General features: G+C 41.4%; 3 protein-coding genes across 9 annotated transcripts in view; 2 read left to right on the forward strand and 1 right to left on the reverse strand.

The window, feature by feature from the left end:
- Positions 1-130: 130 nt before the first annotated feature.
- The window catches only part of LOC148393979 (olfactory receptor 11A1-like), a 24,827-nt gene continuing 2,530 nt past the window's right edge, over positions 131-22,427 (reverse strand). The window contains exons 1-9 of one of the 7 annotated variants that reach the window (XM_088382178.1): positions 19,278-20,230; positions 14,241-14,362; positions 10,295-10,356; positions 10,074-10,139; positions 8,220-8,390; positions 7,197-7,301; positions 5,055-5,242; positions 3,146-4,976; positions 131-786 (exon numbers count right to left, since the gene is read on the reverse strand). In XM_088382178.1, coding sequence (XP_088238304.1) covers positions 14,353-14,362; positions 19,278-20,215 — 948 coding nt within the window. In that variant the 5' untranslated portion in view covers positions 20,216-20,230 and the 3' untranslated portion in view covers positions 131-786; positions 3,146-4,976; positions 5,055-5,242; ... (3 more) ...; positions 10,295-10,356; positions 14,241-14,352. Of the gene's footprint in view, positions 787-3,145; positions 4,977-5,054; positions 5,281-5,330; positions 6,704-7,196; positions 7,302-8,219; positions 8,391-10,073; positions 10,140-10,294; positions 10,357-13,151; positions 14,363-19,277; positions 20,231-22,427 lie in introns of those variants that run through there. The other 6 variants (XM_088382177.1, XM_088382179.1, XM_088382182.1 and 3 more) reach the window with 6 other exon arrangements.
- gdf3 (growth differentiation factor 3) lies at positions 17,000-18,432 on the forward strand. The gene is made up of 2 exons (XM_088382176.1): positions 17,000-17,351; positions 17,537-18,432. Exons 1-2 carry the CDS (start codon positions 17,102-17,104, stop codon positions 18,349-18,351), a joined length of 1,065 nt encoding a protein of 354 aa, XP_088238302.1. The 5' UTR covers positions 17,000-17,101; the 3' UTR covers positions 18,352-18,432.
- The window catches only part of LOC148393981 (olfactory receptor 10K1-like), a 1,948-nt gene continuing 1,134 nt past the window's right edge, over positions 21,614-22,427 (forward strand). The window contains exon 1 of the mRNA XM_088382596.1: positions 21,614-21,794. Within this exon, the coding sequence (XP_088238722.1) occupies positions 21,614-21,794 (181 nt within the window). The remainder of the gene's footprint in view (positions 21,795-22,427) is intronic.

The following is a 22,427-nucleotide window of genomic DNA, read 5'->3' on the forward strand; positions in this document are numbered from 1 at the left end:
ACAGTGGCGTTGCGTCAGGAAGTTGCTGGAGTCACTGAGGTCACTCGCCATCAAGACATAACTCAAGTCTTCCTCTCAACTACGCGTCCATACGATAGGATGCCTGCAATAGTTTGCAGTGCATCAGTTTCTATATCAAGACATGTTGGGGGTATGAATAATGAATAAATTAATTCTATGAGCACAACCAGGAACTTTACAACTACCACATTTATTTATTTTTTTTGCTGGGGATTGAACAGATATGATTTTGACCCAGCAGATTGGGTTGAGGATTGGATTTGTTCAAATGCTTGGATGGCTCGAGTAACACCGCTGACAAATGTGTGTCATGGTATTATTTTCCAACACAGCTACTGTATGATGACTGATAACCCGGTAAACCAATTCTTGGTTGCTGTTACTCACCTCGGTGGATTAAAATCTTGCCACAACGTGCAGGGTCAGATCCTCAACCATATTCTGGTATGAATAACTCGGTCCTTTTCGAGCAATTTGGGTTGCAGAGCAAGGTGTGGCTCAAGGTGAAAGTGAACCTAGAAATATGACTTTGCCCACAGTGATTCATTCCTTTTTTAGGGGATTAAACTATTTCTTTGATTGCGTTGAAGATGCTTTGTCTTATGATGTCACACTTTTTGAAACTGATCATCAAAACTCACAAACTCTCAGCTCCCAGTCAGTCAAGGCGGAGTTATCTGATGGAAGTGGTTGAAACGGCCATTTTGACATCCATGAGCAATGGGTCGTAGGGCTACCGAAGTACGTCCTGCGTGTTCAGAGGACCTGGAAATAGGGGTCAAAAGTTGTGGTCAAAAAATGTCCTTCACATAGAAAGAAGCAAATTAGTGCAGTACCACATCAGTCCAACAGAGGCTGCACTCCCTGGATAGTCGAGGTTAGTCGAGGTTAGTATTTGGGTTTCAGTCGGTCATAGAAGGCGCTTGGGGTTGAGAATTAGTCATTTTCAGTGTTCCATAAAGTGTTTAAAAAAAGCATGATGTCATAAGATGCCCCTCCCCCCTTTAAAAACAAGCACCGAAGGGTCAATCTGTTTGGGCAGTCACATGTTTAGGTCCATCCCAAATTGAGCCATGCCTTGAAATGTGCCCTGCCACCAGAGTTTACTCACCCCTTGTGGACCCAGCACGGAGTTAGCAATTTCACCCAGTTTGAAATGGTGAAAAAATATCCATCCATCTTCTATAGCGCCTGACCATGTTGCAGTTGAGCTGGAATATATATTCAAACAATCTTTCATAATCCCATTCACACCTTTGGACAATCCATTTCGAAAAACCTGTTTTTGGAATGAGAGAGAAACCCCACACAAGCATGGAGAAAACGTGCAAACCCCTAGGCTGAGATTCAAACCCGGAACCTTAGAACTGTGACGCAAATGTGGTCACCGCTCGTCCCCAATACAACCCAAATTCTACCCTAACTTTCAAAAAGGTAATAAATTATATAGTAATTCCGACATCATGTCACTTTTTACACAGATTCTTATTCTTGTTTCCACATGACAGCCACCCCGCTGCAGAATGTTCCACTGTGGTGAAAAACGCTATAAAGTGTCACTCAGGCAAAGTTGTCCTGCTTGGTGATTCCGAACATTGCTGCCCCTCACAACTACACAAAGAAGCCCTTCCCTTACTTGCCAGATAATTAGAGACTATTTTCCCCCTTAAATAAAAAGTTGGCCTTTTAGTGGTGAGTACAAAGCAGACCAAATATGATCACTGAACCTCCCCATTTGTGTTTTAATAAAAAAAAAAAATATTGGTCAAGCTCCTACCATTACTATTTTCATCTTTCATATATTTCAAAACAGGTTGAAAGTGCACATGTGTCCTTTCAGTTTGTGTGTGCAACACTTATTCCAAAGGAAGAAATACAATCAAGTTAAGCATGATTTTTCTACATGAATATATCTATATACCTCTAAATCTGTGCAAGCCATTTGAATTATATTTAACACTTAACATCAAATGCGGAGGAGATTGTACTGTAGGAAACAAAATGAACGAGTGGCACTATCTTGCATGACAGGGTAGCGTCGGACAGAAAGCGGATAAGCTGACACACATACGTGCTCACTCAGCGCACAATGGTAGGCACAAAAAGCCGACCACATTTACAAGGCACTTATGGCTCGCTATCCACCGAGACAGCGCATGGTCTTGTGATAACTCTCTTGTCCCATGAGGTTTGGCACAATGGAACCTAACATGCAACATAGCAGCCACAACTGAGGAGGATTTTGGACAAAAATGTGTTCTAATTAGGAGGAATGGCATTTTTTTTGTGGGCTACTTAAAATTCCTTTTTTTTTTTTTTAAATTAAAATCACTTATTATGACAAGATGCCCTCTTTCCCAAACTGCTTTGAAATGAGAAGTTAAGTGTTTTACTTTTAAGATACTTTTTTTTCTGGTCTGCAGCAGCTGCTTGTTGTTGCTGAATATAATATTGTGTCTCTAAGCTCATAAAAAAAAAGATTTCCACTAATCACACTTATTGTACTCTTTAGCAGCTTGGTCCATTGAGCCAGCAGAAAGGGACAGCGAGCTATATTCCCCCAAAATGTGTCGAAAAATGTTAATGGATTGTAAAAACTATCGCAATGGAATCACTACTCTGTATTTTTTTTATAAAAATGTACTGTGAAACACTGCATGAATTTTTTTCATGATAAGCTCATCAAGTGGATCTGATGGGGCAGCGCTTTACTTGCCCCTGCAGTGCAAAATTGCATGTTGTTTTGCGGTATTTGTGATCTATTGCAAAAATGCTTACTGTGCTATTTCCATTGCAAATTGGGGAGAGAAAAACACAACCACCAGAAATGTGGACTTCAAGGAAAATGTAAGTCCAATGAAGCCTTACTGATTTGAATGTAATGTGTAACAATTATGAACAATTCCGCTTACAAAAAGCCTCTGGGAACAAATTGTGTTGGTGTATCTTGGTGAATTATAAAAGAAAACAGATGTGACCGAAAAGGGCACTTTAACTGGCGATTATCAATATTAATAATTCATGACTGGCAGAGGATGGGATGTGATATAATTTCAAGTTTTTATTTATGCATTTGCTGTTTTGGGTGACCAAAATCCTAACAAGATGGGATTTTCCGACCTACTTTACTGCTGGCTTCTCTTCTTTTTGCCTCCGGATAACATAGTGACGTCACCGTGATGTAGGCTGTAAAATGGTCCTCGGGAATTCCATTTCACAGTGGAATCACTATTCTGTATTTCATAGAAAACATAGATTAATGAGATTTTCATAACACTTGTCCCCACAAAATTTTGTGCTACTTGGTAAATTGATCATTCTTTTTCTAAAACCTGTGCAAAAACATGGCCTAAACCAATTAAGCTCATAAATTCCAATACAGCAGGAAAAAGGACAAAACATTTACTTTATGGGTGACTCTAAGACAGCATATGAGCATTATGAAACAGTTTCACAATGGAATTTCTCTGCATTAAATGTAAAACATATATTGGAAAGAAAGCTGGATCGTGTAATGACATAGAATACGATCTCTTATTTGAGTCTCAATTGGTCTTAGGCATTAGTTAGCATATGCACGCTAGCATGATAAAGTGGCCGGCAGCTGCTCACTTAGTATGACTAAGATCGGAAGAGAGTGGGAGGCCGCCCGTGCCAATGTTGCCAAGCCATTGTTAAAGATAATACAGCGAAGGCAGGAGTAAGTGGACAGCTGACGGATATACCAAATAAAACCACAACTAGCAGTAGGTGTCGGAATAAACATTTCAACATTTCATCCCCACATGCTTGCAAGGCATGTAAAACTGTTTTGCAAGTTTGTTGACTGATTTTGCCTGTCCAATAGGACACATTACTTTTTTTTTTTGCACAATTAAGCAATTATTTATGCATTTATTTAGGGGAGGATGAGCATGTTGGAGATGCATAGAGTGGACTAAAGGGTTATATGTCTATATTTTTCAAGTATGTTGTGATCAGATAATAAAAACATTTATTTTTACTTCTTATTAGACTGTTTAAAGTGCTCCTCATTTATTCTGATAAAGTCATAAAACAAGTTTCCTGCCGAATTCATATTCCAGGAACGCAATTTGAATCAGAATGCCATGTTTCCTCTAATGGGGCTGCACAGAACATAAATTTTTTTTGGGGGGGTTAACGTCGTCTTTCACAACCCATAGCGGAAAAGACATTGATGACACATTTGGCTTTGGAGTCAAGTAGGCAACTTTGTCACACATTGTTATAGGAAGTAAGGAATTTCCCATTTTAGTCTGATTGTTGTGTAAACAAATCATTCACTTTTGGTTGAATTGAAAACACGGAAAACATCAGCTTAAGCGGAACTAAATCCTGCCACACCATATTTGTGTTTGTTAGCAGGCCATCTATAAACTATATTGTTCTATATTGTTGTATGTTGACATTTTCAGTTTTCCATGGAAAATAAACTTCATTTTTCCATTTTCAATGTGTCTGCGGTAGGCTGGGGTGCAAGCCCAAAGTGAAATGATTTGATTCTTCTGTGTCCTGAATACATTCTTGCACAACGAGTCCTGCAGTTATCGACGCGTCACTATCCCTGATCACGTTAACGATAGTCGGTGCGAAACAAAGTCTTCCAGCTCCATCTCCTCTGGTTATTTTGTTTAATCCATGGCACCGACTCACGCTCCCTCCCTCATTCCCTTCCTATCTCTCATCCCTGCTTCTCTGTCCCACACTGCATGCCTCTCTATTTATACAGTTGAGTCAGTTTGACACTGACGGTCATGGCACACAAGCGATAAGAAACACTGAATCATCCCGGGCGAAAAAAAATACACTCGTGTGTTTTCGGAAACTCATCGTGTGCCGAGCAGAACGTTCTCAGCATCTTCCCGAGATGCTGGCGGTGAAGGTGTCAGGAATGGCGAGAGCACAGTGTGGAGCACAGCACAGCCAAGTGGACACTAATGGAAACATGCAGAGACACAGGTGTTCCTACAGTCACAAGGAGAATCAGAATGATCTTTTGTGAATGTGTTTACCTTGGAAGCCTGAAGAAGGCCCTTCGATCCACTTGTCACATGCAGTGGGATCTGCCTCCAAGTGAGGTGGATAATGTGATGTGTTTGCATGATGTATGTTTGCGTGGAAAGCCGGCCGTATTGATTCTCTTGCACTCTCGCTGCACTCGAGCATACTTCCCTCAGGACGCTTAAATGGAAAGACGCTTCTGAAAAAGAGACCAACGATGGAACGCGGCGGCCTCGTCTAGTCAACAAAAGAGCGGGAAAAAAAAAAAAATCGAGCGTTAAAGTCACCTTTTCGAACAAACGCCATCCTTTTATTACCACCCCTCCCCTCCTTCTTCTTTTACTCACTGGAGGATGCTAAACCATCAGGTCTCTTGGCTCCACTCCATGGGATGATGTCATTGTAGATGACATCACCATGCAGACACACTTACACACGTGCACAATACACACACTCCCTCCCACCTTAGTTTTATCCCGGAGAGGGAAGGTTCTGTTTGACACACACCCGTGATACCACAAGCCAAACTGCCCTGTTAGCACAAGGACTTGGATTGAGAAGACACACACACACACACAAAGGAGGTGTGGTGAAAGACTACGAAAGAGGGGGAGGGGCACACAGGGTACAAGTTAGTCTAATTACACAACACTGGTGGAACCATGCGACCACAAAGCACACACTGTCATTAAGATTCAAACCAGTACGTTGTTAACATGCTTCTATTTGCGACGGCCACTGTCTGGTGTCGAATTACGATAGGCAAATTAGGTTTCCAAAAATGGTTTGTGTCAAGGTCTTTTTTGCCCACTTTTTTTTTTACACCCATATGACGAATATGGGAAGAAAGTGGCAAGCTCAGCACTGCCTGCATCGTCACTAAATTAGCCTGGAAATCGAATTACTCAACAGTTTGTTTAGTCAACAGCAAAAACAAACAAGGATAAATAGTTTTTTTTATATGTGGGGATATTTCTTGTCCACAAGTGTAGACTGCACCATTATGAGATAAAAATGACCTATAATGTGACCCTGAGCCAGGCAAAGATTTTAAACTCCTCTTTGTGGCACTTAAATGGGGATAAATTACAAGACAGACTAAAGCTGCCAAACAAAAACAATGCTAACAAAAGTATATCTTTTTTTTTTTCAGTGTGCATGTCTGCTGGCAATTTATTGGGTCACAGAAGATGACGTGAGACAGCAATGCACCATTCTTGATTATGGGAAAGCAGGAAATGAGTGCTGTATTTGCGTGATAGCAGACTATTTCCTGGTTTGCAGAAAATGCCACAAGACATAGGAATTGTACAAATTTTTTTGTGTTTGTTGGCAGGCTACTTCCTGGGTTGCCAAGACAACTGAATCCCACCAATTTTTATAAAGCTGGTAACATTTCGGATCAACTGCAAAAACTTTCAATCCATGATTTAAAAAAAAAAATGGAAATCAATTATGCAGTGGTTATTTGTTTGATAACAGGTTACTTCCTAGTCCACTGAGGATGCTGGAGGATGACTAGACTGATTCAGCCAAAGAACACCCCCTCCCAAATAAGTGATGAAACTAACAGAAGACACTTGAGACTCTCCTCTCAAAAGTCTCGACCCAATTGAATCCTCACTAACATCCATCCATCCATCCATCCATCCATCCATCCATCCATCCATCCATCCATCCATCCATCCATCCATCCATCCATCCATCCATCCATCCATCCATCCATCCATCCATCCATCCATCCATCCATCCATCCATCCATCCATCCATCCATCCATCCATCCATCCATCCATCCATCCATCCATCCATCCATCCATCCATCCATCCATCATTGGCAAGACCCTCACCATCCCTGCTCACCATGCATACCAACACTCTGTCTCTGTTCCAACGGTTTTTCAGCTATTCTGTCGCAAACAACTGGAAAACAAATATTTAAACTCCCCTTATTCATTCCAATGTCGTCATTAAAGAAAACTTAGTGACAGATATTGTACAGGGTATTGCAATTACATTAAGAGCACAAGCAAGGGATTTTTTTTGCTGTTGCGGTGATTCAATTTCCTTTCGAGCAACTTGTTGAGGAACGCTGACCAACACCACCCTCATCACAATCATGTCATGACTAATTTAGTAGAAAGATCCTTCTCACCCTCTCGTCTCAGCGCAGCAGAGGCACTCCTTCACTCCCGAAACACGCCTTTATGGAGCGCACTTGGCACGCCGGGAGTCCATGATGTCATCCGGGTGAATGGGCCTAATGACATGTGGATCAAGAAAGTGAGAAGAAGCCAGAGGCATGATGGGCAGGCGTAGATATTCCGCCTGTGCATCCAGCGACATTAACAACGTTTCCCGGGACACTGGTCCTCAATTGCATTTTGCGAGGTTCAAAAAGTGTTTTAAAGCGTTTTTTTAGGGGGGGACGTAAATATGAAAATGGCTTTTCCTTCAAATTAATTAAAAAAGAAAGGTTAAACTAATAAAGGTCACGTCAGAGGTCAAAAAAGACCAATCCCTGCCATACATTCTGGGATTTGTATCATCACTGATAGTCATTAAATAGAATATTAGCGGGCAGCTATCTGTGCCGTAAAATATTTTCCGCATGGTGCTGCACATATATAGTCTTGTTTTTTCCTAAAAGCGCCAATTGCTAGTTTGAAACTGTAGCTCAAAACGAGTGATGCGTTGAGCTAGGGGGATGTCAATATCTGTGCTATTCCTGAACGGTGAGGTTCACAGCGTTCGTCATGGCGTTCACCCATCTGCCCGATGAGTGTAGGCCAAGACCCCCGTCATTTCCACATGCTCTCGCCTCCATGGGGGTGGGGGCGACAATAAATTTAGATGACGATCAAATCGCAAAAGCAGAGATCCTCCAGATTGTCGGGCCCTAAATATATATCAAACAGTACGTTGAATTTCTCTTGTCTATTACTTCAGGCAGATGGGCACCCACCAGAGTGTACTTCTGCTTGAGCCGACCCCCCCCTTAAAAAACAAAACAACATTTTAGATAAATGTTTGCTAATGCAGTCTTTACGTGATAGCCATTAATATTGAAACACTTGACCCATTGGTTGGGGTACTCAATAAACTTGTTGAAATGGAGCATTTAAGTCAGTACAAACGTTATCTGGTCCACGAAAGACATGTATTGGTATTAACTCGCCTGGTTCCAGAGGGGTGGGGGCAGTGACCCGTGTCCGGGCAAAGGAAAACGTGATCCAATATTACATCAGCGGTACTTCGTCTGGCCCCTCACTTAGGACGTGTTTGCCATGGCTGACAACTTAGTGCCTCGGATCACTGGAGCCCATCCACCACGATAAGGTGACGACTCCTGAAGGCGTTTTTTAAATAAAATAATTCAATTAAACATTGTTACCCCTAGTTTAGCTCTGATAATAGTTGCAGTATACATCCAGTATTTTTATTGGAGTATTTTGAAAATGGGCAGGAAGCCATCCTCAACACATACGGTGTTGCACTCATTTAGGAAAGCTTGCAAAGAGTCAGCTACTTCTAAACAGGTTGAATATGATTATGTTTAAAGTCTAATTGAACGTTGCATGTTTTCCTGGCATGGTCTAATATGAGAAGCTGTGGCCTGGCTTCTGTCAGAATGTTTACAAGCATATTATTGGACATATTTAGTTCTAGATCGGGGGGGATGTGGAGTTGCTCGCTTTATTTGTTCGGAGGCCAAATGACATCCTTATCGCATCTGTTGTATGTTTATATCACGATGCAGGCTGAGCGTGTGTGTGTGTGCGCGCAGCCAAGCCTAAAAGCATTTAAGCGGGAATGGGAGAGGGTCTGGAATGGTGGGATGACATCATTGTCCATGATGTCATTTCTTCAGGGTGACTTTGGCACATGTGAGCCTGGCTGGTGAGGTCACACATTTGCTTCAATCGCTAATTGACAACAGCTCAGCCGCTGATCATGCTGTTGAATTAAAATGACCAATCAGGTTGTCACAATTACCGTAATGTTCCAGGTGATTGACATTTCCAGTAGAAATTCCCAATTTTTTTAATTATTATTTACACGCACGCAGGAGCACACACACACTCACGTTTTCTGTATTTCCAACATAAAAATAAAATAGCAATTGTTAATCATCATCATGTATTCGACAATTTTTAGAGGAGCAAAAAATAAATAAAATGGTTGAAATTATTCTAAGAATTCTAAAATATATTTTATTTGGTTGTATTAAAATGTGTAACTTTGCTATTTTAAGCTTTTTTTTCCACACCAAGTGAATACATTGGTGAGTAAATGGAGATGAGTTAAAAGTTCGGAAACCGATTCACTACATCACCGATTTTGGTTTAGGATTAATATGTGTCACACAGAACACATTGAGAAAAGATGAAGAGAATTACATTTCCATCTGGATTGCATGGAGGTGTCTGAGTGTCTCAAATGAGCAAACGTTTCATTGAAAGCAGTAAAGAATCCAAGATGGGTGTCACGTGAGCTGTATAAGAGGAGCTGCTCAATAGCTTAGCAGCAACATTTCACATGGAACAGCCCGGGGACGACAAGTCAGGGGAAAAGGGAATTGTGATTGATTAGATGGGATTTAATTTAAACGATGGCTGTCAGGTATATTCTTCGAACCGATTAGCCTTTCGATTATTCCATAATTTGTCATAATTTGCTCCAGAAAAATAGTGATGGGACGTACAAAGATGAGGATTTACCTTGTTCAGTGCGAGCTTACTAAAATAAAAAGTACCATACCGTGAGCTATACTTTGTGAAAGGCACACAAAGCATCATTTATAATTATTAGCTAAAATATGGAGGCAGAAATTTTGGTGTCTGTGAATTTTTGCAGTCAACCATTTTTTCCCCTATCCCTAAAGTAAACATTTGCAAAAATGACAAGCGTTTCTAAACTGGGGGAAAAAAACTATTTACTTTTCAACATTAGTGTTTTTAATAATTACCCAGCTGAAGCGGAATACACAAAGGATTTTAATAACTAATATTTCCTGTTTCAAAATACTCACCTTTAGTTTGTTTGGCGGTGACAAATTTTCACAAAAGAAATGGAAATACATCAATCCGGAATTCATCTGTGGCCACGTGAACAAACATAAACCACAAACAGTTTTGAAAACTAACATTTTTGACAGTCATACAAGTATAAAAACAAAAACGAATCATCCAATCAATACAGCAAATTTTGCAAAACGTGGACACATGACAAATAGTTACATAAGGTGCTCACCTGAAAAACTGTGTCCTCAACAAAATGAAATGATGGAACCGCCCATTCTGGTCTCCATGATGCTAAAAAGCAAAAACAATTACAAATTGGGTGATTCGTCACAAATAAGTCATTATATCTGACATTTTTAAGACCTTCGGCATTTGGTGATAGTATTTCTTAGATTAATCTTTTGAAAATCCTATTTAAATCATTTTATGAGTTCAAGGACCGCTTCGTGGACACCAAAGGACGATGACGTAATGCCAGTGAGTTAAGGAAAGGCAAAGCACGGCACCTTTATTTACATTTTAATACTTGGTAACTTAATGTGTGTCGGATGATTAACACAGTAGACAGTTGAACAAAAGACAGTTTACTAAAAATACATGCATTCCTTTGATGACATTTCTACTCATCATACAATGTTAAAATAAATAGAACCACTGTAAAACATAAAAAAAGGTTTTATCTTTACTGAATGAAATTGTAAACTTTAAATGACATTGGCATTTTTTCACATTCTTCATCCCACGAGGATGCGCCTTCTTTTAAAAAGTACTGCAAAAAAAAAAAAAGCCACAAAAAGTCCAAAAATAATAAATAACCCTAACCCTAACCCAGGACGGGGTACTCTGAGGTCTTCGGGTCGCCGATTGGAAATGTTCAATCCCAAGTCGTATTTTTTACAAAATTTGGAATTGTACAACCTGAGGGGTGTCACGTGACTTTTTTTAAGTGATCTTTCACACACGCAAACACACAGATGGCTCAAGGCGGACCATCTATTCTCATTAGTACCCCGTTGTAGTCCCCAGAAGCTAAACTGACCGCGTGCCAAAGCAATAAACTTGCAATCCCTTCCTGCCATTACCTCATCGTCATGATATCACACCGGTGTCTCATCGTGATGACATCACACTGGCAGATTCGCTTACCACCCATCCCGAAATATACGACACTTTGCGACAAAGTCCTTAGCCAAGGACGAAATGCAGACCGGTCTCAATACGAAACCGTCTGGTTGCGTTATTTTCAGTTTATCTACGCTCATTGGTTGATTTTGAAGTATGGCTTCCATCTGGTGATTGCTTCGCCTTTCTTGTCACGCCAGCTTTTTAACTATTCTCATTGACTGAGGTGAATGTTTGCTTCAAGATAATTTCGTTTAAAAGCCAACGGGTTTATTGACTACACACGTCGGGTCCGAAAAACTGGCTAATACCTCCGGATCGGGTTTCCTTTTTAAGTTCAGTGGAAAAAAATGGCAGCTCTGACATAAAAAGCGTAGATCCATCACGAGAACAATTTCACTAAAAGACTTATTCAAGTGGTTATTTTATGAAGCTGCTGCATCCATCCATCTTGTGAGGTAAGTTAAAGCCAATACATCTGGTATATGTCACTGCTGCTATGCCTTTCCTTGGACATACTGTATCATTTTGCATTTCGGCCTGTCACTCTCATCCGCAGTCTGTTTTTCTCTTCAAACAGAAGAACCCGAGAAGACCTCAGAAGATGCAAAAATGATTCCAGCGAAAAAGATACTTCACTTTATCCCCTCGGCATCATTTACAAAAAAACGTGAAGACAGAGGTTTGGGATTGGAACTTAAACGGCTCTCTAAAAAGTGAAGTATATTGCGGTTGTCTCCAAAGTGGAAAAATCACAAGTATTCACAAGGAGGTAAAAAATCGGCACGAGTAATACATACAGTGACGTGTGCACATTTTTTAATGGACTGTTCTTTTGTCTGTGGCCCAGCTTGCAGATTTACAAGGAATGAGCCATTTTAATGAATGAAGATATTTGTCTCTCTCTCTCTCTCTCTCTCTCTCAAAAGAAAGAGGCTACAGACCCCCTTTGTATTGACGGCATGATTTTGTTTGATAGCATTAGACACATAAGACAATACATTTCAAACATTTTTCGTGATAACAAAAATCTGATAATCAGATTTGCTAGACTCCTTAAAATTTCAAGATGTCTTACGTTGAATCCAATAGGCCTCTTCACTTCTGATCAACTGCCTTAGATTCAAACTGTGGAGTTCAATAACTGAATTGAACCAAATCAAAAGGCCAAGATGCTAAAACTAAGAACTGCATATGGTGGAAGAGCGTGAAGTTGCATACTTTCCTAACTGCTGAGCAACTTGTGATGAAAATTTCCTGCCTTGACGGAATCTTAACGATCAGAGGCAGAGATAATGAACTGGAATTCTGAGGTCGTTTAAACAAACATATAAACACATTTCATACACCAAAAGTCCTTATTCTTATTACAGCCCTGGACATGTGCAGAGCAGTCTCTAATTTTTCCTCAAGCAGAGAGACTCGCAAAGCCGTCTGCGGCCAGCCGACATTCGGCAGATATAATTACCGCATCAGTGCTAGCCTACAGTGAGAACGGGAGGCAGTGAAGAAGATTGATCCTCGTAAACAATAATTAGGCTTGTATTGGAGGGGACGTCTACTCGGTGGGAAATGATGATCTGATGAAAAATTTTAGACAGGACAGGATGGCGTCTAAATCTACAATTAGTTCTTTAACTTCTTCCTACTCCTTTTCGTGCAGTCCTAATTGTTGTTGTTTAAGTTATTTACGACTTGCTTGGGACATTTTGATATTGTCCTGTTTTCTTTTTCCTTTTCTATTTTACTGATACCTTTTTCTGTTTTTAAGCTCGAAATAAAATCGATCAATCAATCAATAAAACAATAAGTTTGTATTTTATCACATCAGTTTAAAAATAATTATGAATGTTTGAATCATTGGCCATTCTTTCTAATCAATGGTGTAACCTACAAGTGTCAAATTTCACACAGAAGTCGCTCCAGACTATAAGTCGCACCCCTGGCCAACTATGAAAAGAACTGCGACTTATAGTCCGAAAAATACGGTATGTATATCCTTTCGTTTTTATTTTTATATTCACCATTTCAGATAATGCAAATGAAAGAAGGTTCATCCTATTTGAGGCAGAATTAACTCAGGTATTGCGACTTCGTTTGGGTATGGGTCGGTTTAGCGGCACGAGAGCAAATGAAATCAGATACGCCGAAATTTGAATCAGAAAGCTTTTAAATAATACAAACTACAGTAAAGAGGGAGAGTGGATATTTCTGATTATTACAAAAGGGTCCCATGGACATAAAATGATTGTCTTTCAAATACTACAGTTCAGATAAAGCACACAAGAAAGGGTCCTCAAATCCTGGCATCAGACACTGCAGTCACGGAAATAGAATTCAGCCAGAGGCCTCCCACAGAGCAACTGATGCTGGGAATTAGGAGTCACCACTTTCGGGTTGGTGCGAAAGGGGTGGGGGGATTAGGAATTTACGGGAAGGAGTATCACCCATGAGAGATGATTGCCGAAAAACAAAAAACGTGGGAGTGTGCAAAGCATGAAGCGCAACATCTTACAAGCGAGCAGATGGCATCGCACGGGTTTTTGCATTCCGGACATTCCTCGCCGCTGCATTTCCAGTCAGCGGCGAGACATGCTGTTCCAATGCTCTGACATCACTCGGGGGTTCCACTCTGCCTTCCACGGTTCGGCCTGCCGCTCTCACACAATCCCACCCATATTTGGAAGTGAGAGGAAGGGAATCCCAGCTGATGACTCAGGCCTCGGCTGCCAATGGGAATTCACTCCACATCTGCTTTTTAGTGCAAGGGTGAGTGTGTGCATGCTTGCTATCGTGCACATCCTTATCTCTTGGAGCTCAACATGAGACTTAAACTCAAAGCCCAAATTTAGCTTCTGCAAATGTGAGAATGCAATAAATATACGAAGAAAAAAAAGTGTTATCTCTAAATTGTCGTAATTTCATTTTTGAATCATGAATAATTGAATAATTATTCCACACGAAAGATTTATGCTTTGCTCCTGTCAACACTGAAAGTTGGATCCAGGTCCATGAAGCGACATGGAGGTCTAAATTTGGATAGACATTGTTACCGTCTGCTCGTTGATGACAGAAGACACGGGTCTCTGGAGTTGTGTGTGGTCCGGGCTATCAGAAAAGACTGCTGTTGTTCTCCCTGGCAGCCAGACACGCACACGCGCTCCCTCAAGCAGGCCTGAGAAAGAAAGAAGGCTTTCATGGAATATTCTGTTTAGCTGCACAGACAGTTGCATATGATACTCTCAGGACCCATAAAACAAGTTATTCACAGACAATATCACGCTCATGCTCTGTTTGCCTCGGACTACAGGCAGCATAAATTTGGATTTCAACAATGAATTGAGTGTTCAGAGAGAATGTTGCTAAAATTGGTGCTTGGGCCTCTAAGGCAACTTCATTCTTACATGAAAAATCCAGTGAGAGATGCACACTGAAAAGTATCCACAAAGATAATGCAGTGGTACCTTGAATAAGTTCAGTACTTTCAAAAGATTACACACCCCCTCCCCCCTTTTTTTAAATAAAAGACCCTGATAAGCATAACTTATGGGGAATATGAGGAAAAGAAAGCCAGAAAAATTCAACAATACCCATAAGTAAATTATCTGGTCTTGCGACTGAGGGTCCATGCATATTTCAGGGGAGGCCAGTGCCCCTGTGGCTCCCCCCCGAGCTCCGCCAGTGAGAAAATGAGGTTGCCAGTCATTTCTTATAATGCCAACCTGTTTAGGAGCAAAAGGGAAGGCCAGTTTTTCATCCCCAAGGAAGATATACCACCATGTCTTGGTGTGACACCAGAACTACAGACCGAAATTCACTGCATGGGTGGTGTGATATATTTTTAAGTCCAAAACTATTTAATAATTGCCCCCACCTACCCAGGGCTTGGTGTCAACGGAACTGAAAGTTTTCTGAAATCTAAAACAACTGACCAGGATAAGATCTGAGGTGGACCACCTCTGTATCTGTGGAGCAAGAAAAACCCTATACACCTAAAATAGTACGAGGGACCCCCGCAGAATTATATAAAAGTGATGACACATCTTACAGTCATGTATTAGGTAGGAAAACACACATCATGCGTCCTACACATCTCCAGTGAAGCACACACAGAGACAAATGAATGGTGCAGCTGGGGGAAGAGGAAAGAAAATAACAAGTGACTCATTTGACCCATAGAAAACCAAAAGGGAATTAACAGTCATATCCTGAGCTGAGCGAGAGCAAGGACCCTTAAAGATGATAGTAATAGAAGTCACGATAAGGCATTCTGTTATTTACCAAGATTGCCTCCAATTTTATACCCCAAAAATTCCATAACACAAGAATCTACCATTTCCATGACTTTTCCAAAATGTTCACCTAATTTCCAAGATTAACACATTTCAGGCTGACTGCTAAAAATGTAGGTACACAAAACAAAACTAAATTAAAAAAAAAAAAAAAAAAGGAACATAGCAGTGTACGTGACTAAATCAAACCACAGACACATCTCGGTACATTTTATGTTCAATTGGAACAGAAGCAAAAATTCGACAGTGATCAATAAGATTAACAGATGAGCTGATTTCTTTAAGGGGCGGGCTAAAAAAATAGTTTTGCATGATTGAAATCAGGGGAGAAGTTGATTGATCTCTTTCTTTCTCAACCAATCACACATCATTAAGTAAGATGGGACACTAAAGTGCAATTCTACAGTACAAGTACAAAATGCTCCTGTTTTGGTTCTAAATTTGGAGAGGATTCTGGTGCAACCAAGTGCAGGGATTGAGCCTTTTTAATATAAAACAGATTCGTTTCCATGACAAGTGAACGCCATGTACTTATAGTGTTGTTTCTCGAAGGCCTTGGTTGACCCCAAGCGTCGATATTGTAGAATGACATCAACCGTGACGTCATGCTTGCCTATACCACTACAAAGTGAAACAGAGGGGGGGACTGAGGGGAGTACACTGCTTAAAGAATGTATGCAACGTTATTAAAACGATCAAGCACAATATTCTTCAAAATACAACATAAGAACTTAAAGGGTCTCGAGAAGCTGTTAGAAATAGCAAGAAAAAGCTAATAAAGCCGCAACGGTGGTGAACTCCACCCCCTGTGAAGAAATTGCGAATGTTAAGCGAGAGGCGCTTTTTCAAAATCGAAAACACACTCTAAGCTTTTTTTTGTTGTTAACTGTTACCGTGGGTTGCATAAAAACCGCAGTGTGACACCCGCAAAACTGTCACCAGGGTCAACGTTTTTTCCATGGCCTCAAAATAGAAGCAAATACCATATGTGCAGAACAATATTGCTGCATGTAACACTTGTAACAGTCCATTCCCTGTTTTAGAGATTTGTAGGTGCGCTTTGTACCCCTCATTCACACACGCAGGGAAATGTGGGAAAAAACATTATTTGGACACATCTTTTTTTTCTTAGTTGATGAATTTACATTTAATATAAATTATACTGTCCAAAATAGATATGCATACTTGTTATTAAAATATTTTTACATCAGAATCAGCTTTATTGATTAAGTTTGAGCATGCCAAACAGGGAATTTAACTACGGTTGATCTCAGCCTCTGTACAACATTTAAGTTGTTAACTCCATGCAACTTTCCTACTCATTTTCCCAAATGATTAAAAAAATACATCAAATTTAAAAATGACAGGAATTATTCAAATTAATTTATTTGCTCATCTATTAACCCTAGTTGTAAAGACCAAATGTGTCTCTTGAGCACGAATGTTGCACTGAGCTTTAGTGATTTGAGAACTCAAAGAACTGATAAAAGTTAAGAAAAGCAAACTCAAATGTTTGAAGCCGCCATGCTACCCCGCCCCTTCCGTCGCTATCTTATCAATCACACCGGGAGGTAGCGCCATTTAAACCAAACGTTCCCGCGCTCAACTTTGGGGAAAAAAACATGCCTGGGCTCCTGCTCCTCCTGGTCCTGGTCGGCGTGGACGCTGTCCCTCAGCAGCGGCTCCTCCTTGGTGCCCTGGGTCTCTCCGAGCGACCGATCGCCGGGTCCCGATCCGGGCGCCGCGACGTCCCTCCGGCCCTCTGGAGGATCTTCCGGAGATCGGAGCGCGTCCAGGGCGACGAGGTTGAGGCGTGCACGGTGTCCGAGTACGGCGTGCGTGGCAACATCATCAGATACGTGCAAGACCAAGGTAGTGGCTGTGGTAGCAACCACCAAATTAGTCTGTGCGGGTTGCATATCTACCGTCTTTGTTGCAAATGTGCGCGCATGTGTGTCTGCTTGCGTGTTTGTGCACGTGCTATGATTGTGTGGGTGGGTCCATTCCTGAGTTTTTAAATAATATTACTGCGTGTGTACGTGTATGTGCATGTTCAGGTGGTGTCATCCCAGGTTCTGGCATGGTGTGCCCAGGCTGCGTGGACCAGCATCTGTTTTTCAATCTTGCGGTCCTGGAGTCATTGGAAGTCTTGTATCTGGCCCAGTTGCATGTCCGCTTCATGTCGGCAGCCAGGGTGGCAAGGCTGCTTCAAAGCGGTCCCACCATCAGTGCCGTTTTGTACAAGGTGGTCCGGCCTACGCTGAAGGGTGCCGACCCTCGGGCCAACCGCCGCCTTCTTCTGTCCCAGTCGGTCCGGCCGGGCCCGGAAGGAGTGTCGGTCACTATGGATCTCACGTCACTGGCTGAGTCCTGGCGCCGCCCGGCCCGCAATTACGGTCTGCTTCTGGAACTTCGGCCTCTGGATACTGACCCGGATCAGTCCTGGGCGGCGCCATCCGTGCAGGCCTCTTTGGTGGCAGTGTCGCTCCACCCACAGCAGTGTCGTTCCCGGCAGAAGAGGAGTGCCACCGACTCCCAGCCTCCTGTGTCGCCCAGCAACGTTTGCAAAGCCCGCCGCCTCTATGTGGACTTTAAAGATGTGGGCTGGCAAGATTGGATCATCGCACCCCAAGGCTACATGGCAAACTACTGCCACGGTGAGTGCCCCTTCCCTCTCAGCGACAGCTTGAACAGCACCAACCACGCCATCCTGCAGACTCTGGTTCACTCTCTGGATCCGGGAAGCACCCCTCAACCCTGCTGCGTGCCCGTCCGATTCTCGCCCATCTCGATGCTCTACTATGACAACAACGACAACGTGGTGCTGCGCCACTACCAGGACATGGTGGTGGACGAATGCGGATGTCGATGACCGAAGCCTCCCAAGGGCTCAATTTGTCAATTGCCTGATTTTAAATGATGCTAATAAAGTTTGAAATGAAACATGGGAAAATCTGAACTTTTTAAAAGATATAAGGCAGGACAAGAATTTTAAGGAGACAGGAATAAGGTTACATTTTCTAACTACACTTTACAGTACTTTACCACAAACGTGGTGGGACTTTCAAGCAAAAAAAAAAATCTTATTCAGGATATAAATAATCAACACACGACACTGTTCAGGGTTACTGGGTACTGAAGTCTAATTATGCTGAGTTCTGGTCGCCAGTCAATGAAAGACATACGGTGGAGGTCTCACATTCAAACCATGGGGTGAGGCCTCCATCTAAAATTCCCTCTTTGTCCGCTAGACGGAGCCAAATGCAACGTTTCACCGGTGGATGGGAATTCAACAGCCCACATTGACCCAATTTCTTAGGTTGTTTTGCACAAAACAACACGTTTTTTTTTTTTACGAAACAAGCCAAACGTGTTAAATTTAGTGACAGTTAGTTACTATATAAATGTTGTCAATAATGTAATCCAAGTAGCATAGTATAAAACTAATGTAACTACATTGCTTTCAATTATTCAAGAATAAATCTACCCTCAAATATGCTAAAAAAAAAAAGACAACGGAATGAAATATTAAAAACGGTATAACCTGTGTTTATATTAGCAGTGTGTTTTGGTTTTTTTTTAAAGAAAATTTGCCAAAATGCAATTCTGGTTAGAAAGATCAGTTGAACCTGCAGCAAGAATTTTGAAAATTAAAGTGTTCTGGAGAAATGGTGCTTTTTGTCTGGGGAAAATATTCTTTATGTGTTTGGTCAAAATAGCAATTTAAAATTAAAAGTACAACAGTATAACTTAATTATTTCTCAATATATCCCTACAAAACTCCAAACATTAATTTACCTGGCTGGCCTTGCTGGATTTGATTTTGACCTGCTTCCAAATAACATCTTGATATGTATCCATATTTGCTTCATCTTCAGTCCATATATAATAGGATTGAAGAGAGGATTGTACATCACTATTTGCAACATCATAATCAGTCGAGTGGTTTTTGGAAGGTCAGATTCCAATTTGTCCACAACTACGTCAAACATAACTAAGCAAGAGAAGCAAATCAAAACCATTAGATGAGGTAAACAAGTCTCAGCCGCCTTTTTCCAAGCCCTGCCGCAACGGCGATAGGAAATGATAAATATTTTGATGTACGTGTAGAGAATGAACAGCACAGGGAGAATCTCACAGTTGATAAAGACGAACACAGTATAAATGGTGAGTATTTGTGGTTTCATGCACTGAAGCTTATTTACAGAATTGTTACAGAATATCCCCCCTGAAACAAACTTGCACATTTTTATCTTTGTATTAAAATAAATTGCCAAGCCAACCTTAATGGCAGGCAGAAGCCAGGCGAAGGCCAACAAGATAGCAACATTGGTTGTGCACATGATCGTTGCATATTGCAGAGGCTTGCAGATGGACACATACCTGTCATAAGCCATGGCTGCCAACAGCAAGAAGTCTGAAGCAGCTAAAGTGTAGAAACAGAACATTTGAAACATACAAGCTGCGTGAGAAATGCTCTGCTGGTGAGACAAGACGTCCACAATGAGTTTGGGGTAAAAAGCAGTGCTGTAGAAAAGCGAGTTTAGAGACAAAGCTGCAATGAAAAAATACATTGGTTCATGAAGGTTCCTATGAATCCAGATGAGCCAAATAATGGTGCAATTACAGGAGATGATGAGAATATATACAGTCAAGAAGAACACAAAGTAGATATATCTGTACTTCTCCACATCTACAAAGCCACCAAGAATTATTAGGACGTGCGTTCCGTTCATGTTTTGGTCATGTGCATGATGCACACGAACGGTCAGGAGTGTCAAGTCTTTTATGATGGCTCCTCAGCCTCCATGGATCTCATTAAGAGCTGCTGTCATGTCAACAAACTCCCCTCTGTTCTTTTCACCTTTGCGTTGTTTGTGAGATTGACCTGTCCATCACATGCAGCAGGGTCAAGACATGAAGTTCTCAAGTGATAAGTTCATGATGTGATTCGACGCCGGTTGTTTCTCGGATAATTTTGTCGTCCCCCCTCACTTCTCTGATCAAGTTGTATCCCAAAGTCCACGACACATTCTAGGTCAGGGTTCACCAACTGTGGTCGACTCAAGTTTGGTTCATATAAGACATTCTCTCTATCAGAAAGATTGCTTTTTCCATCAAATGATCCTCTGCAAGAGGATCGTTCACTTTCCGTACGTTCCAAAGGATGCAAGTGGTTTGAAAATACATATAAATGGGTGAGGCACCCCAAAGGTCGACCGTACGCGGGTTACGATTTTTTCCGATCGCCTGAAATCTTTACTTTTACATAACAAAATGATAGAAAAGTGGTTTTCAAATGAAAAGCCTGTGATTCAATCTCAGTTGCTCAGACAATCTGTAGTCACTCATGTTATTTTGCACACCATAATGCGCCAATCATTTTCAATGGGGGCTAAATCTGGAATACTGGTAGTCTTGTACTTGCACGAAGCTTTGAAATGACATGGATGAAGTAGACAGAAAAGAAATCTGATGATTTAACAACTTCACGGAACCAATATGAGAATTTGAGTTGTTAAGAAGGCCTTACTGGACGTGATTGATTGCCACTGCTGCTGCTAACACACCAAGGACCAAGAGCATGACTATTGTTATTTGCAGCATGCTTGGTGGGATCATCCAGAGATTTGACTTGTTTGTCACTAACAATATCTCCAAAGAGAATTACTGTGACCACTTGCTCATTATTAGCAGTCCCTCAAGGCTGATCTTGTTTATGACTATCCTTACATCAGTGTTCTTCTTCTAATTAACCCCGTGGGCTCTAAACTGTCCGTTTGTGTCCACCTTGTTTCCGTTCAATCTCAACTCGTAAATGAAAATATAATCAAAGTTCGTCAAGCAAAAAACAGTTCCTGAGGCAAGAACATTTAATTCTATGTGACAATACCTCCGATGAGTGACACAAATACAATCATACCGGGTCAACAAGTTCTGCACCACCTCAAACATCAGCAATAGGAAGTTGTTGCCAGAGCTGGAGATGTGCTTCCTCTGCAGGACAAAGATGCTGGGAAAACCCATGGTCACTCGTGGAGTGGTTTCACCATCACTCCCAAACCTCGTGAGTGGGTTCCAAGCCCAACAAGCAGAACACCTCAACACAAGAGCAAATGACCCGAAAAGGAGTCATGGGAGAACTCAACTACCTCCTGCTTGGTGAGGCTAAAGAACTGAATGATGTCAACACAGCACTGATCCCTACCAAGAACATCATTGAGACCAATCAGCTAATTATCCTAGAGATGCTTGGCTATGAGAAAAACAACTGGAAAGAATCCATGGAAGAAAAGGATAGAGACCAAAATAAGGGTGAGAGAAGTTAGCCTATTAACAAATCAAAGATGCAAAGCTTAAGAAAGAACTGCCCAAGAAATACAGCAAGATGTCCACAGATGAGGCATTTGAGACTGCTAAACAAAGACTCACACTGAAGAGGGACCACGAGAACAATCACAATGTTCTCTAACCACCCAGCTAAGGTCTACTCTCATTGGCAAGGGAGAAACACCAAAAAGGCTGAGATAGAGCAATTCTGGAAGCGCTATGGAAAATGAAACGTCACACAATACCAATGCCTGGCAGATTTACAAACAAATCACAGAAACATTGAAAAATAAGAAGCAGTAATCATAACAGTGGCAGATATCGAAGCAAGTGTTGAAGATGAACAGCTGGACACCACCAGCGCCTGACCTGATTCATGTCTACTGACTTTTGATCAGGACCAAACAAGTGGACTAAAGAACTTTTCTGGTCTGAATACACCCAAAGTCTCAACATGGCGTGATTTTACATTTACATATATAGTTTTAAAGTTATAACAGAAGCCCTTCCATGACTACCATGTGGCCCGATGATAAACACAAATTTAGCACCCTTGCTTTAAAACTCATCCAACAATTTGACCCTGCTGTACGTGACAGATAGGGGGGTGCCAAGAAG

The sequence above is a fragment of the Syngnathus floridae genome, chromosome 8 (genome assembly GCF_059516105.1).
Source record: "Syngnathus floridae isolate MCC-2025c chromosome 8, RoL_Sflo_1.0, whole genome shotgun sequence".
Classification (NCBI taxonomy): domain Eukaryota; kingdom Metazoa; phylum Chordata; class Actinopteri; order Syngnathiformes; family Syngnathidae; genus Syngnathus; species Syngnathus floridae.